This window comes from Limanda limanda, chromosome 13, assembly GCF_963576545.1.
Source record: "Limanda limanda chromosome 13, fLimLim1.1, whole genome shotgun sequence".
Taxonomy (NCBI): domain Eukaryota; kingdom Metazoa; phylum Chordata; class Actinopteri; order Pleuronectiformes; family Pleuronectidae; genus Limanda; species Limanda limanda.
Genome location: NC_083648.1, coordinates 9,588,448 through 9,600,123, shown reverse-complemented (window position 1 = coordinate 9,600,123; position 11,676 = coordinate 9,588,448). Strand labels below are relative to the sequence as shown.

General features: G+C 43.2%; 2 protein-coding genes across 2 annotated transcripts; one reads left to right on the top strand and one right to left on the bottom strand.

The window, feature by feature from the left end:
- The first annotated feature begins 2,523 nt into the window (after window positions 1-2,523).
- pter (phosphotriesterase related) lies at window positions 2,524-9,737 on the top strand. The gene is made up of 5 exons (XM_061084067.1): window positions 2,524-2,647; window positions 4,274-4,735; window positions 5,623-5,888; window positions 6,372-6,512; window positions 7,706-9,737. The coding sequence occupies exons 2-5, from the start codon at window positions 4,304-4,306 to the stop codon at window positions 7,914-7,916; spliced, it is 1,050 nt and encodes a 349-aa protein (XP_060940050.1). The 5' UTR covers window positions 2,524-2,647; window positions 4,274-4,303; the 3' UTR covers window positions 7,917-9,737.
- A 472-nt stretch (window positions 9,738-10,209) lies between these two features.
- c1ql3b (complement component 1, q subcomponent-like 3b) lies at window positions 10,210-11,337 on the bottom strand. The gene is made up of 2 exons (XM_061084829.1): window positions 10,717-11,337; window positions 10,210-10,389 (listed from the first exon to the last, which is right to left on the bottom strand). The coding sequence occupies exons 1-2, from the start codon at window positions 11,335-11,337 to the stop codon at window positions 10,210-10,212; spliced, it is 801 nt and encodes a 266-aa protein (XP_060940812.1).
- Between the last annotated feature and the right edge of the window lie 339 nt (window positions 11,338-11,676).

Here is an 11,676-nt window from a genome sequence, read left to right as displayed (position 1 = left end):
TATCAGAAATCATTTATCATCTGCAGGTTGCGGTTGGTTTTCATCTTTTCCTCTTGTTAACGTCTTTATCAGGAACCCGCCCCCTGAGTTGACTCTGACCTTTGACCTTCTGTGCTGCAGAGCATATTGACCTCAGTCATTAACAGATATTTTCACATTTACAACTCCACACCTGATGGATTATAACAACAATGTATCAATGACCTCGATGAGTGACTTACATTTGCTGTTGTCTTATTAAAGAGTCAGAAACTGAATGACCTCATATTTTGACTCATCTAATGAAGCCAGGTTACAGCTTTACGAATCCTTTCAAATGGGAGAGTTTTTAGAAAATAGTCCCAGCATATATCCACTCGCTTGTATCTATTTATATTAACGATTTCCTCGCATTTATGTATCTGTTTTTGCAAATTGATTGGATACGTTCACTGAACAAAGATTGTAAATCAATAAAATGCACAGCAAGGTTCTTGAAATGTTATATTTTGCTTGAGAACGTCTCTGCAGAGGTTTGTGCAGACACTCCTATCATTCGTGTTGCTGGACACTTGTAGAAGACATTCACAGATTATATGATTGTGTAGCAGTCGTTAAGCGTCACACACAATTGTTACAACCTACGGGGGTGAGCTTTATAGCAGTAATTTGCTGAAATGAGAGTCTCACTACAACGTTTATGCAAGACCTTAATTGACTGAAGGGAAAGATTCATAGCGAGAAAAACATTGATTTATCCTACATCTTTAAATGTAGCACCCAAACGATTGTTGTGTGTGTGTGTGTGTGTGTGTGTGTGTGTGTGAGTGTGTGTGAGTCCATTGGACTGAATTGTTCAATCACTGTCACCGTCGTGGCAGATGTACACGGCCGTCTCTGGGGTGCATTGCATTGTGGGCCGTCAACTGACAGCGTACATGCTCAACCTCTGAACCTGACATTTTTAATGAACTGCTACAAGTGTCCCCGGCCCATTGCGCCACCAAATATAGCCAACAGTTTTATTCGTGGATTTATTTGGCTTTCTTCAGAGGGGAAAACTAGGCCCAGTGGAATTACACACACATTCATGAGGCAGAATCTGGAGATGGAAAAACGAGAGAGGGGAGCATTAGATAAAGAAAGGAGACGGACAAGAGAGATGGAATAAAGAGGGAATCATGGATATAAATTAAGTTTGATAACATTTTATATTTTGCAATAGAACAGGAGGAGTTTTGGCTGCAAATTGGAAAGAAGTGAAAAGAATTGTGGACGTATTCAGATGGTCTGTGTACCCAGGAAACTCGGCTTAAGCAACATGGAGACTTTGTGGTTCCAGTGTATGAAAGTATTATCCAGGATCGAAATGATTAAGCAGGACGAGGCTGTGGAGCATTTGTAAGATACAGTGTGTGGTATAAGGGCGTGGGGGGGAAATCACAGACGGGTGAACATCGTAACCTTCTTTAATCCCAGTTTGCCAATTAACATATGGGATTTGCAGGCGGTTGGGGAACAAATAATGGACAGGAGTTGTAGGTGACTGGGATGCACACAATCCTCTCAGGGGCAGCAAACTGAACGATGTGCAAATGGATTTTTATGGATAGACAAAAGTGAACAATGACATACAAACTAGATATTATAGCAGGAGCAGTTTCATTTTCAGCTTTAGCATCCAGTGAATTAAGGCGGGTGGGATTGTGTTTTAATACTTTGGAGTTTTTGAAACCTTGTTCACTGATAAGCTAAAAAAATATCTAAATCAAGTCGGCTGACTCAGAAATTTGTTGTGAGTCCTTTCTTTAAACCTTTTATCAGAGGGACTTTCCTGATTTGATTTGAAGTGAAATTTCGGTCCTTGAAAAAACTCAAATCTAAAAATGTATGACTCATGTCTTTTAAATTTTACAATGAAGATTTCACGGCTTGTTTGATTTAAGTGCGTCCTCGTGAAGCTCAGCTATTGTGATGAAAAGTTAATAAGTAGAGGTTTAAAAAATTGTATCTTATCATATTATATTGTATTATATTGTAACATATCGTATTTTATTGTATCTTATTGTATCAAGTCTTATGAAATCATATGAAATCATATGAAATCGTACAGTATTGTGTCATATCATATCATATTATAAAGATGATTGAGAAGCCTGCAGATTCCAAACAAGAGTCTAGTCAGAGATTTTAAAATATGTCATTGATGGCTGTTTTATTTTATTATTTCATTTGTATTATTCTTATTATTCTTATGCTTATTATTAAGTTTATGTTTTAATTGTCATATGTAAGGACGGGATGTCATTAGAGCAATGTCATAGAGAGAAGTAAAGCTCAATACCAAAAATCTAATATAATTCTATATATAATATGATTGTCAAAAAAACAACAAGAAGTATTATAATTATTTTCATTTATCATCAGAATCAGTCTAGATATGAACTGCAGACTCACTTCCAGTCTGTAGGGGGCAGTCGTGTGCAGTCTGCAGGGAGGTCAGAGAGGAGACGAAGAAGAAGAAGAAGAAGAAGAAGAAGAAGAAGAAGAAGAAGAAGAAGAAGAAGAAGAAGAAGAAGAAGCCACACGTTTAGCGGATCAGCTGTTTGCAGGTGACAGCTGCAGAAGAAGTGAAGATCAGTGCGAAACACTGATACACTGAAACGAGGTCAGTTCAGATTCTTCTCAGGTTCCCAGTGGATGAAACTCCCTCATGTTGCAGATCTGACTTCAGCTTCTACCGTCAGATTGTTACGTGTTGTCTGTTGTGTTTGTTGTGTCTGTTGTGTGTGTTGCTTGCAGTCGTTAGTTGCGTCTCTGCTGCAGAAGTTGCACATATTTATTAAAATAGAGCAAAAAATAAGGAAGTGATCAGATGAATTGAGACTTGAGTTCGACACAGGTTCAAACCAGGACTTGGTGCAGTGAGGTCCAAAGGTCAGAGTTCTGCCCTGTGACGTCAGACTGGTCAATGAGTTGTCAGCACTATGTTAAAAACAAAGACACACTCCTGTTGTTGAGCTGCTGACACTTTACCTCAGTCTCCTGTCTCAGGGTTTACACTCATCCTGGATATCATATTATTATCGATTTTATTTAAATACAATTATTTAAATTCCATTTTAGCCCCTGACATAAATCGCCTACCTAAAGTGAAGTTTGTAAACTGGTTTGAAATTCATCTCACTGAAGTGATAACTTTATTTATAGATCACTTTTCAACACAAAGAAAGTTCTGAGCAGCAAAACAACACCTGCTTTAAATATGAATAAAATAAATCTAAATCGTTAAAATACAGGTATGATAAATCTACTCTCTCATGCAATACTCCTGTGAGGATAGGCTATTACAACCCAATACCAATTAACCTGTTAAAGCTTTGACAGTAATGCATATTTTACAGTGTTATTTACCATATTTTAAATTGTAACAGAGGTAGAGCAAAGTCATCTTTTTTCCAAGTTTGAAGTTCATATGAGCGACCTGCGTATAAGCCTGTGTTTAACGTAACGTCAAGAACGTGTTTAGGTGAATCAAGATACAAAAACTTGTAGAAGACGTACGACTTGAAGTCATCGTAGTTAGAGTACGATCAGCAGTGATGGATGGAGACATCACCTCTGACTAACATGAACCCTCCATCTGCTAATTCCACAAACATCTGTCTGTGTGCATGTGGAACACGTATCTCTACAACCGATCATCTTATCGGCTTCACACATGTTGATTGTAAAAGGCCCGAGATAGTGCATTGTCCAATTTCGTCAATATAATAAAAATTCTTCTACGTCCACAGATAAACTACAGTAGCGATCGACACCTGGGTCAAAGCTTGGGTCAAAATCGCAAAATTTGATTATTTGATTGATTTTGAACATTCATAGAATCTTTAGCAAGTTGTCTTAAAAGTAAAAGTTGTTTTTTTTATTGCTGTTTTGCTTTACACCAAGTGGAATTATCAAGCTCTTGTTTTTGAAAAGTTGTGGACTCGGTCTAATGATGGTGTCGATTGCTTAACAGACTTCAGAAATACACAACATGCAATGTGTTAAAAAATAACCCCAGCTCAGTAAATCATTCAAACTTATACATAAACCACTTGTGAACAATGATAATGCATATTCATTTTCAATTTATGCAAAACATTGACTATAAAATCTTCAGTGCAGTTTAACCAGGTAGGATTAGCACAGAGTTTTTTTAAGGTTTGTCCTGGAAAATGATTTCTCAAAAGAGGAGGAACACTGTGTTTGTCTGAGCTGTGAATGAATCAATGACCTGTGTCTCTTTCAGGCTGCGGTGGAACCCACTGATCGGAGAACCATGTCTGAGTTGTCGGGGAAAGTCCAGTCTGTCCTGGGCCTGCTGGACCCGGAGCAGCTGGGCCGCACCATGACCCACGAGCACCTGACCATGACCTTCGGCTGCTGCTACTTCCCTCCCCCCCCGGGCGACGAGGCGGTGGCGGAGAACCCGTTCCAGATGCAGCACATGCACTGGCTGAGGCAGAACCCCTACAGCTGCCACGAGAACCTGCTCCTGATGCAGGAGACCGCCGCCGTGCGGGAAGAGCTGCTGGCTTACAGGAAGGCCGGGGGGGGCACCATAGTGGAGAACACCACCACGGGCATCGACCGGGACCTGCCCACCCTCCGGCAGCTGGCCAGAGACACCGGGGTGCACGTCATTGCGGGAGCGGGGTTCTACGTCGACTGCACCCACTCCGAGGCCACGAGGAACCTGAGCGTGGAGAAGGTGTGGTTCAGTCTGAGAGAGAGAGAGTGTTACAGAGGGCGGTTCGATTCCAGTCCCACCTACACACATGTTTAACGAAATGACCATGAATTCACCAACATTTGAGCATTTTTTTATTTAAAGTGACTTTTTAGTTTAGTCCATGTCCTTCTACTCTCGTGGAGGAGGTGGATTTATCAATCAACATTTATTTGTATAGCCCATATGCACAAATCACAATTTGTCTCATAGCGCTTTAACATGGTGTGACATCCTCTGTCCTTAACCCTCAACAAGAGTAAGGAAAATTTACTAAAAACCCTTTTAACAGGGATTTAATGACCTATACTGCAGCCATCCATCAGGGGGCGATCTAGATGAATTGGCTTCTCTTTTGGATTGCTGTCCAGCATCAATTTTCTTAGTCTATGTGCTCCCTTCATGCGGTTATAACATTTTAAAGGGACAGAAGAGAGACATCAGAAAAGAAAGATTTTAAGAGCCTGACCGATAAAGAATTCTTGGAGACGATTACATGAAGTGAAATGTTCTGATGTAGAAATATCGCCTGCTACCTTGGAGTTCAGAATCTCAGTGAAAAGGTCTAATATTTTCACGTAAATCTGGAAATGATACAATAGTTTCAGGATTCTGAAACATTTAGTTTGTTCACCTGCACACGGACGACAAATGAACTTCTGTAAAAAGCATTTTTTTCTCTTTGTTTGGCACGTTTCTATTTACTTCCATTATTTCTACATATGCTGCATATTTAATATCTGTAATAAGAAATACCGCTTTGACTACAGCATTGATCAGGCTCTAGTGATTTTATAACCTTTGTGAATTGCTCATCTAAAGATAAGAGTTTTCCTTCCTCGTCTAACTCCTGCCCTCCTGCACCTCAGCTCACGGACATCATCGTGGGGGAGGTGCTTCACGGCGCCGACGGGACGGACATCCGCTGCGGTGTGATCGGAGAGATCGGCACCGGCTGGCCAATCACCGAGAGCGAGAAGAAGGTGCTGATGGCCACGGCTCACGCTCAGGCTCAGCTCGGCTGCCCGGTCATCATTCATCCCGGCAGAAATCCCGCCGCCCCGGCTGAAGTCGTCCGGATTCTGCAGGAGGCCGGCGGAGACATCGGCAAAACTGTCATGTCTCACCTGGACAGGTAAGAAGTCCCCGAGAACAGGCAGTGCTGATTCAGCAAACTGAAATAAATGTTTGACAGCGTATTAATCTTTTTAGTGGTTATTTAAAAAAAAAGGGTTAGAATCGATTTGTCATTAATTCCACGTATTTGCTCTTCGTGTCTTTGTGTCAGTGAAACAGGTGAAAATATCATTTGAAGTGCAAACACAGGATTTTAACACTGAACTTTATTCTGGAATCCAGTTCATAATCTGCTAATTTGCACTTTCTCACCGTTTGTCTCATAACATATTGTCGAAGGAAATTGGACAGAGCTTGTTGCAAAGAAATCAAACAAACTAATCTTTAACATTTTTCTTAGATCTGCTATTTCTGATAAATCAGTTCAGTTTCTGCTCCTGGTCGCTGCTCATTAAAGTTACAGAAGCTGCATCGAGCAGGAAACTTTTCATAAAGGAATTAACTCCTTGACTTGAATCCTCTTTCTGTTCTTTTCCCGCAGGACTATATTTGATGAGGGTGAACTGCTGGAGTTCGCTAAACTGGGGAGTTACCTGGAGTACGATCTGTTTGGAACGGAGATGCTGAACTACCCGTACGACCTGGAGCTGGACATGCCCAGCGACAGTCAGAGGGTGAAGACGTGAGTATTGTAATGTTGTGTTTTCAGGGTGATTATTACAGTGATATTACGTCTCGAGAGATCCGATCTCAAGTGGTCAGCGTTAAAGGGATAGTCTGACACCACAGGAGCAGTGTGGAGGCATTTTCTGTTGTTCTTTTTACATTTAAAGAATCATACGCCACTAACTTCAATTGTATTGGATTTGGCTGCAACACTGTTTACCCCTGAAACTCCAGAAGTGTTTATTGGACTCAAACACTTTCACCCGCCACCTCCATCGGCACAGTGGTGAATAGATAATGACTGAACTTTCCTTTTTGGATGAACTATGCCTTTAAGTTTCATCTGTTCACACCTGTTATTAAAATGTGTCTCCTGTGACAACTTGTGATCAGATATCACTTCCGCCGCTCTCTATGCAAATACACACACACACACACGTCAGTTGTGTTACAGAAGACAAAATGTTGTTTTTACCCAGTCTGAGTTTACAGATTGTCAGTGTGAGCGAGCGAGAGAGAGAGTGGAAGAGAAGTTTCGATCATTAGCTGATCTGTTTTGATATTGTGGCCACAAACAAATCAACATATGATGACTTGAAAGCATTAAAATACATTTCACCACCTTCGAATGTGATCTCAGTGATCAGATCTCAGGACGCACTGAGGGGCCTTTAGATCTGAACCGAGTGACGACCATTTCAGATCCTATCACTCAGAATGGATTTTAAAACCAGCTCTGAATGAGGTCTTAAATACATCTACAGTGAATACACGACTGTGCCCTCTTCTCCTCCTTTTTATTCTGTGTATCCCGTTTTTTTTTTGTCATGTATTTGGAGCTAGAATACACATCATTAATATTTTATTTGGACTAAAATGCCACTTTTGTGTTTCACTCCTTCTGGAGAGAAGAGTTTTTTTTGTTAGGGGTGGGAGGGGGGTTTCATAAAAGCTGTGAGACACTTATCTCCCACCTCAGCGTTGGGAGAAGGGTGTCAACAGGAGGGTAACACAGATGAGACACACGATCCCTGTGATATTCACATTCAGTCCAGATGTTTGTCGGTGCACTCTCAAAAAGACGGGTTTAACAATGCATGAAGGTTGATTGGCAATTCAACAACCGTAAATTCTTAAGCCTTAAATTGTCAGTGGTGTTTTTTCGCTCAAGGCCTCCTCTCGGGTTTTTCACCGGTGTCTTTGTCTCAGCTTGGCGTTCCTGGTGAAGGAGGGCTACGAGGACAAGATCTTGATCGCTCACGACATCCACACCAAGAACCGCCTGACCAAGTACGGCGGCCACGGCTACTCTCACATCCTGAACAACATCGTGCCGAAGATGCTGCGGAGGTGCATCTCGCAGCAGCAGGTGGACAAGATTCTCATCGGCAACCCCAAACGCTGGCTGACCTTCAAATAAAGCGCCAATCAAAAGAAGAGACGCGAGACAGGAGTTTTCATGTAGCGATTATTTTATCTCCCGATGATGGCCGCACACCCCAAAATTGAATATTTGCAACATAACTCTGCAATAATCACAGTTCAAAGATACTCCTAAATGTGACTTTGAGCCCAAACCAATAAATTCACAGTTCATTTGTCTTTAATGTTCACGTTTCCAAATTTCCCAGCAAAGCAAAATGTTTCATCGCTTTGTAAAAGATCATTAAAGGGACTCTTACCTTTGTTGCATTTGAGAATTACAGCACATTCAAATCATCCCGCCTTCCTCCAATGCCCCACCCCCTCGTTCCCATCCGCGGTGTTTTTTTGAAGAAACTTTATTTACAAGCAGACTTACAATTACTGCCTCCGCACACGCACGTGAGTTTTTGTTTACCAAAGCAATGGATTCGGTAAGTTATATACATTTACATTCACATGCCTTGATGACGCGGGCCCGAATGCGCCACAAGAAGCAGACGGAAAACCTGCATGTCCATGCAGCAAACAGACAGGTCTGTCGGCCAATAAGGTCCTTCGGTCCGAAGAATTTTATTGGTTGAAGTTTTCACTAAATATTATGAGAGTGAAATAATTGTTTGTTTTTACTCCTGGTGGGTCTGTCTTGCATTTTAGAGTGTCATTACCTTATTAATACCAATTTAACCTTATCCAAAAAAAGTGTAAAAATGCAACAAAGGTAAGAGTCCCTTTTAAAGGCTGTTGTTTTAACTTTTTATAGACACGCTTATTAAGCAGAACTTCATTTTATATTGTGATTATACATTATTCACTTTCTAAGCAAATTGAATATCGGAGCCTTGCAAGGATCACAGTGCTTCTAATTAGCAGCGTTATGTTTTGGTCCCATCGATGCAGTTGTTTTTTTTCTTGTCTGCAGGAATGTGAATTCAATCTAAGACACATTTTCTCTATTTTTCTGGAGGTATTTTTCGACGGGCGCTGCTCACACACACGGTGCTAATTCATCTCTTGCTTTTCAATGACGGCGCCGTAGCTGCTTTCTTTGTATTTGTTAGTGACATTTCTGCAAACACGCTTTACGGGAGGTAAATAATGAGCGCGTCGGTAATCAGTATGCTGCTCGGCTCTCGACACAATGTGCCTCGTGTTAGATGAGTTGTCCTGTCGCCCCTCAGTGGGTGTCTGGCTGTCTACGGGAGGCTGGCTGTCTGGCAGGGCCCAGATGAAGGACATGTTCTCCTCTCACCTGGAAACAGGTGGCCTCGCAGGGTGACTTCGCCACATGATCAATGGCGTGATCGCAACAGCTGACTGTGCACGGCGGAAAAAAAAACCCTGTGTAACTTTTGATTAATCTTCCGAGAGGGATTACAAAGTGAGCCGGAGGATTTCATTTTACAATACATTTAACATCGTGGCCGACAGTGTTATCTGGAGGAGCTTGACAATCCGCGGGCAGATCGATGAATGTTGTTGAGCCGGAGGAAACGTTTCTGTCCGAGCGACTGTCCAGTTTTTGTGATGGTGACTAACTACCAGAACTCCCCCGTCGCCCCAACCAGCTGTCACATTGAGACAGACAAGAAAAATGAGTGGCGCTGATTATTTTTTGAGAACAGTGCTTCAATGTGAACATCAGAAAGGCCCGTTACAGATTTCAACTTCTCCAAGTGTGCCAATGCTGCTGAAGAGTTTCAAATGTTAAATCGTTATATTCATGCATCACTACAGCTTTAGACATTTTCACCCAAAATGCAACAACTATCACATATTTGTTTTTTGAAAGAATAAAGCACACACGTGGGACTAACAACGCTGAGAACAGAGTGGTGATTATGTGAGTATCATTTTAGCATCTACAATTCAATGCTAAAGGGCCAATACATTGAGCTTTTAAACTACAGTCACTCAGTATGTGTTACCACGGCATCTACAGTATGTTTGACATGTCAGCAAACTGAAGTTGTAAAGCAAGAGTTCATTCAAAGTGCGCAAATCAGTCTGAGAAGGGAACATTTTCAACAATGCACAAATTAAGATTCACTCTCCCTATCCTGGGATTACACTGGGAGAGCATCACTATTGCTAAGTACAGTCCTTTACTCTTTTTTTTTAAATTTTCTCCGCATGCCTTCCTCCACATCATCCCTGGGTCGTTTTGCAATATGGAAAAATGGTGAGCTCTGTCTCTTAATAATCCAACCGACATTGAACCGAGACTGAGCGATGAAGCAAGAAGCTATGTGCAGAGTGGATCCCCTCCCACAGCGCAGCGGCTCCATGTCTCAATCAGCGTACAACATGAAGCCGGAGAACGTGCTGTACTTGTTGTTGTTGCCCCCGTGAGCCTTCCCGCCGTCCAGCTTGATGTAAATCTCGTCCCCGGGCTCCAGGTGCAGGACCACACTGTTGCTGGCGTAATCGTAGTTCTGGTCGGCGTCCTGGGCGATGGCGCTGGCTCGCACCTGGAAGACAAATGTGCCAAGTTCTGTCATGAAACGTGTCTTTATTTTGGAGACTAACAGCTCAATAAGGGAGGTCTGGTCACTGGTGATAGATCTGTTCATTTCGTTTCAGTCCTCAAACAACTCTTTTCACGTTGCACTCTTATGTAAAGTGCGTTCTTTGTGCGTCTTTCTTTGAACAGCCGTGCGTAAAAGTTGTGCGTAAAAATGCGGACATTCTAAATTTGTTGGAAACTGTTGCTGAATGTTATTTTTATCGTACAAAAAGACATTTAAATTAATATAAGTTTTGGTTGGACTGCATAATTACACCATGAAGCGTCCTACCTGGTTGTTTTTACAGAGGTCAGCCCACATGCTGGTTCCATCCCCGCCTCGCATCAGCACATGGTAAACAAAGAAGTAAATCCCCGGTATTGAGCAGGTGAATTTCCCTGAAGACGGATCGTAGTGGTTCCCCAGATTTGTGACAACGTCGTCGAACTTCAGCACTTCATATCCCTCATGCTGCTTCTTCAGTCCTGCGTAAAACGCAATCTTTGGCACTGTGTTGTAAGTGGCTGCGCTGATGGCACCGTTGGGGCCATTCGCTCCGGGGTCTCCGGGTGGACCCGGCGGGCCCGGTACCCCTCTTTCCCCGGGCTGACCCGCAGGTCCGGGTGGTCCGGGCTCGCCCACCGGACCCCTGGGACCCATCCTCCCGGCGCGCCCCGGCTCTCCTTGAGGACCTTGGACGAACGTGGGAAGCGACTGGACCAGGCGGTTGTCCTTGATCGGGTTGGTGGTCTTGGCCGTGGCCGTGGCCGGGGTCCCGTGGGAGTCGCAAACCATCTGACAGGACCCGAGCATCTCGTAGCGGGCAGGGCTCCCGGCGGAGTTCACCACGACTGGGATCAGAACCACCAACACCAGCACCAGCGCGACGCCACAGACACCAGTTGCGATCATCTGCGCTCTGCGGAATCGCGGTGTCCTCCGGAGCCGGGGGTCTTCCAGCCTGCTTGCGGGTGGGATGTCTGCAGAGAGAAGAATCGGACCCGTTCTTGTGCTGCGCTGCAACTTCTGGAGACAAAACACTCCTTGAAATGTTGATGCGCAAAAGTAACCATCCACTGACCGCTTTTTACGCGCTACAATATCCGTCCGACTGGTTCATGTCCACTCTGTCACCTGCAGAGAAACACGACAGAAAAAAAAGACTTTCTGCGAGGAACCAAACCAACACTCGGCGTGGAGGGATCGTGCAGCACAAAGTCAGCTGCACAAGTTTCCTGCTCGCCTCGGTGC

Bases quoted from the DNA above. Each gene is read 5' to 3' on its own strand.
- pter (XM_061084067.1), top strand. From the start codon at position 4,304: ATGTCTGAGTTGTCGGGGAAAGTCCAGTCTGTCCTGGGCCTGCTGGAC. The intron at 4,736-5,622 runs GTGTGGTTCAGT...CCTGCACCTCAG, and splicing joins GGAACCTGAGCGTGGAGAAG to CTCACGGACATCATCGTGGG. The intron at 5,889-6,371 runs GTAAGAAGTCCC...CTTTTCCCGCAG, and splicing joins GTCATGTCTCACCTGGACAG to GACTATATTTGATGAGGGTG.
- c1ql3b (XM_061084829.1), bottom strand. From the start codon at position 11,337: ATGATCGCAACTGGTGTCTGTGGCGTCGCGCTGGTGCTGGTGTTGGTG. The intron at 10,390-10,716 runs GTAGGACGCTTC...TTTGTCTTCCAG, and splicing joins ACCTCTGTAAAAACAACCAG to GTGCGAGCCAGCGCCATCGC.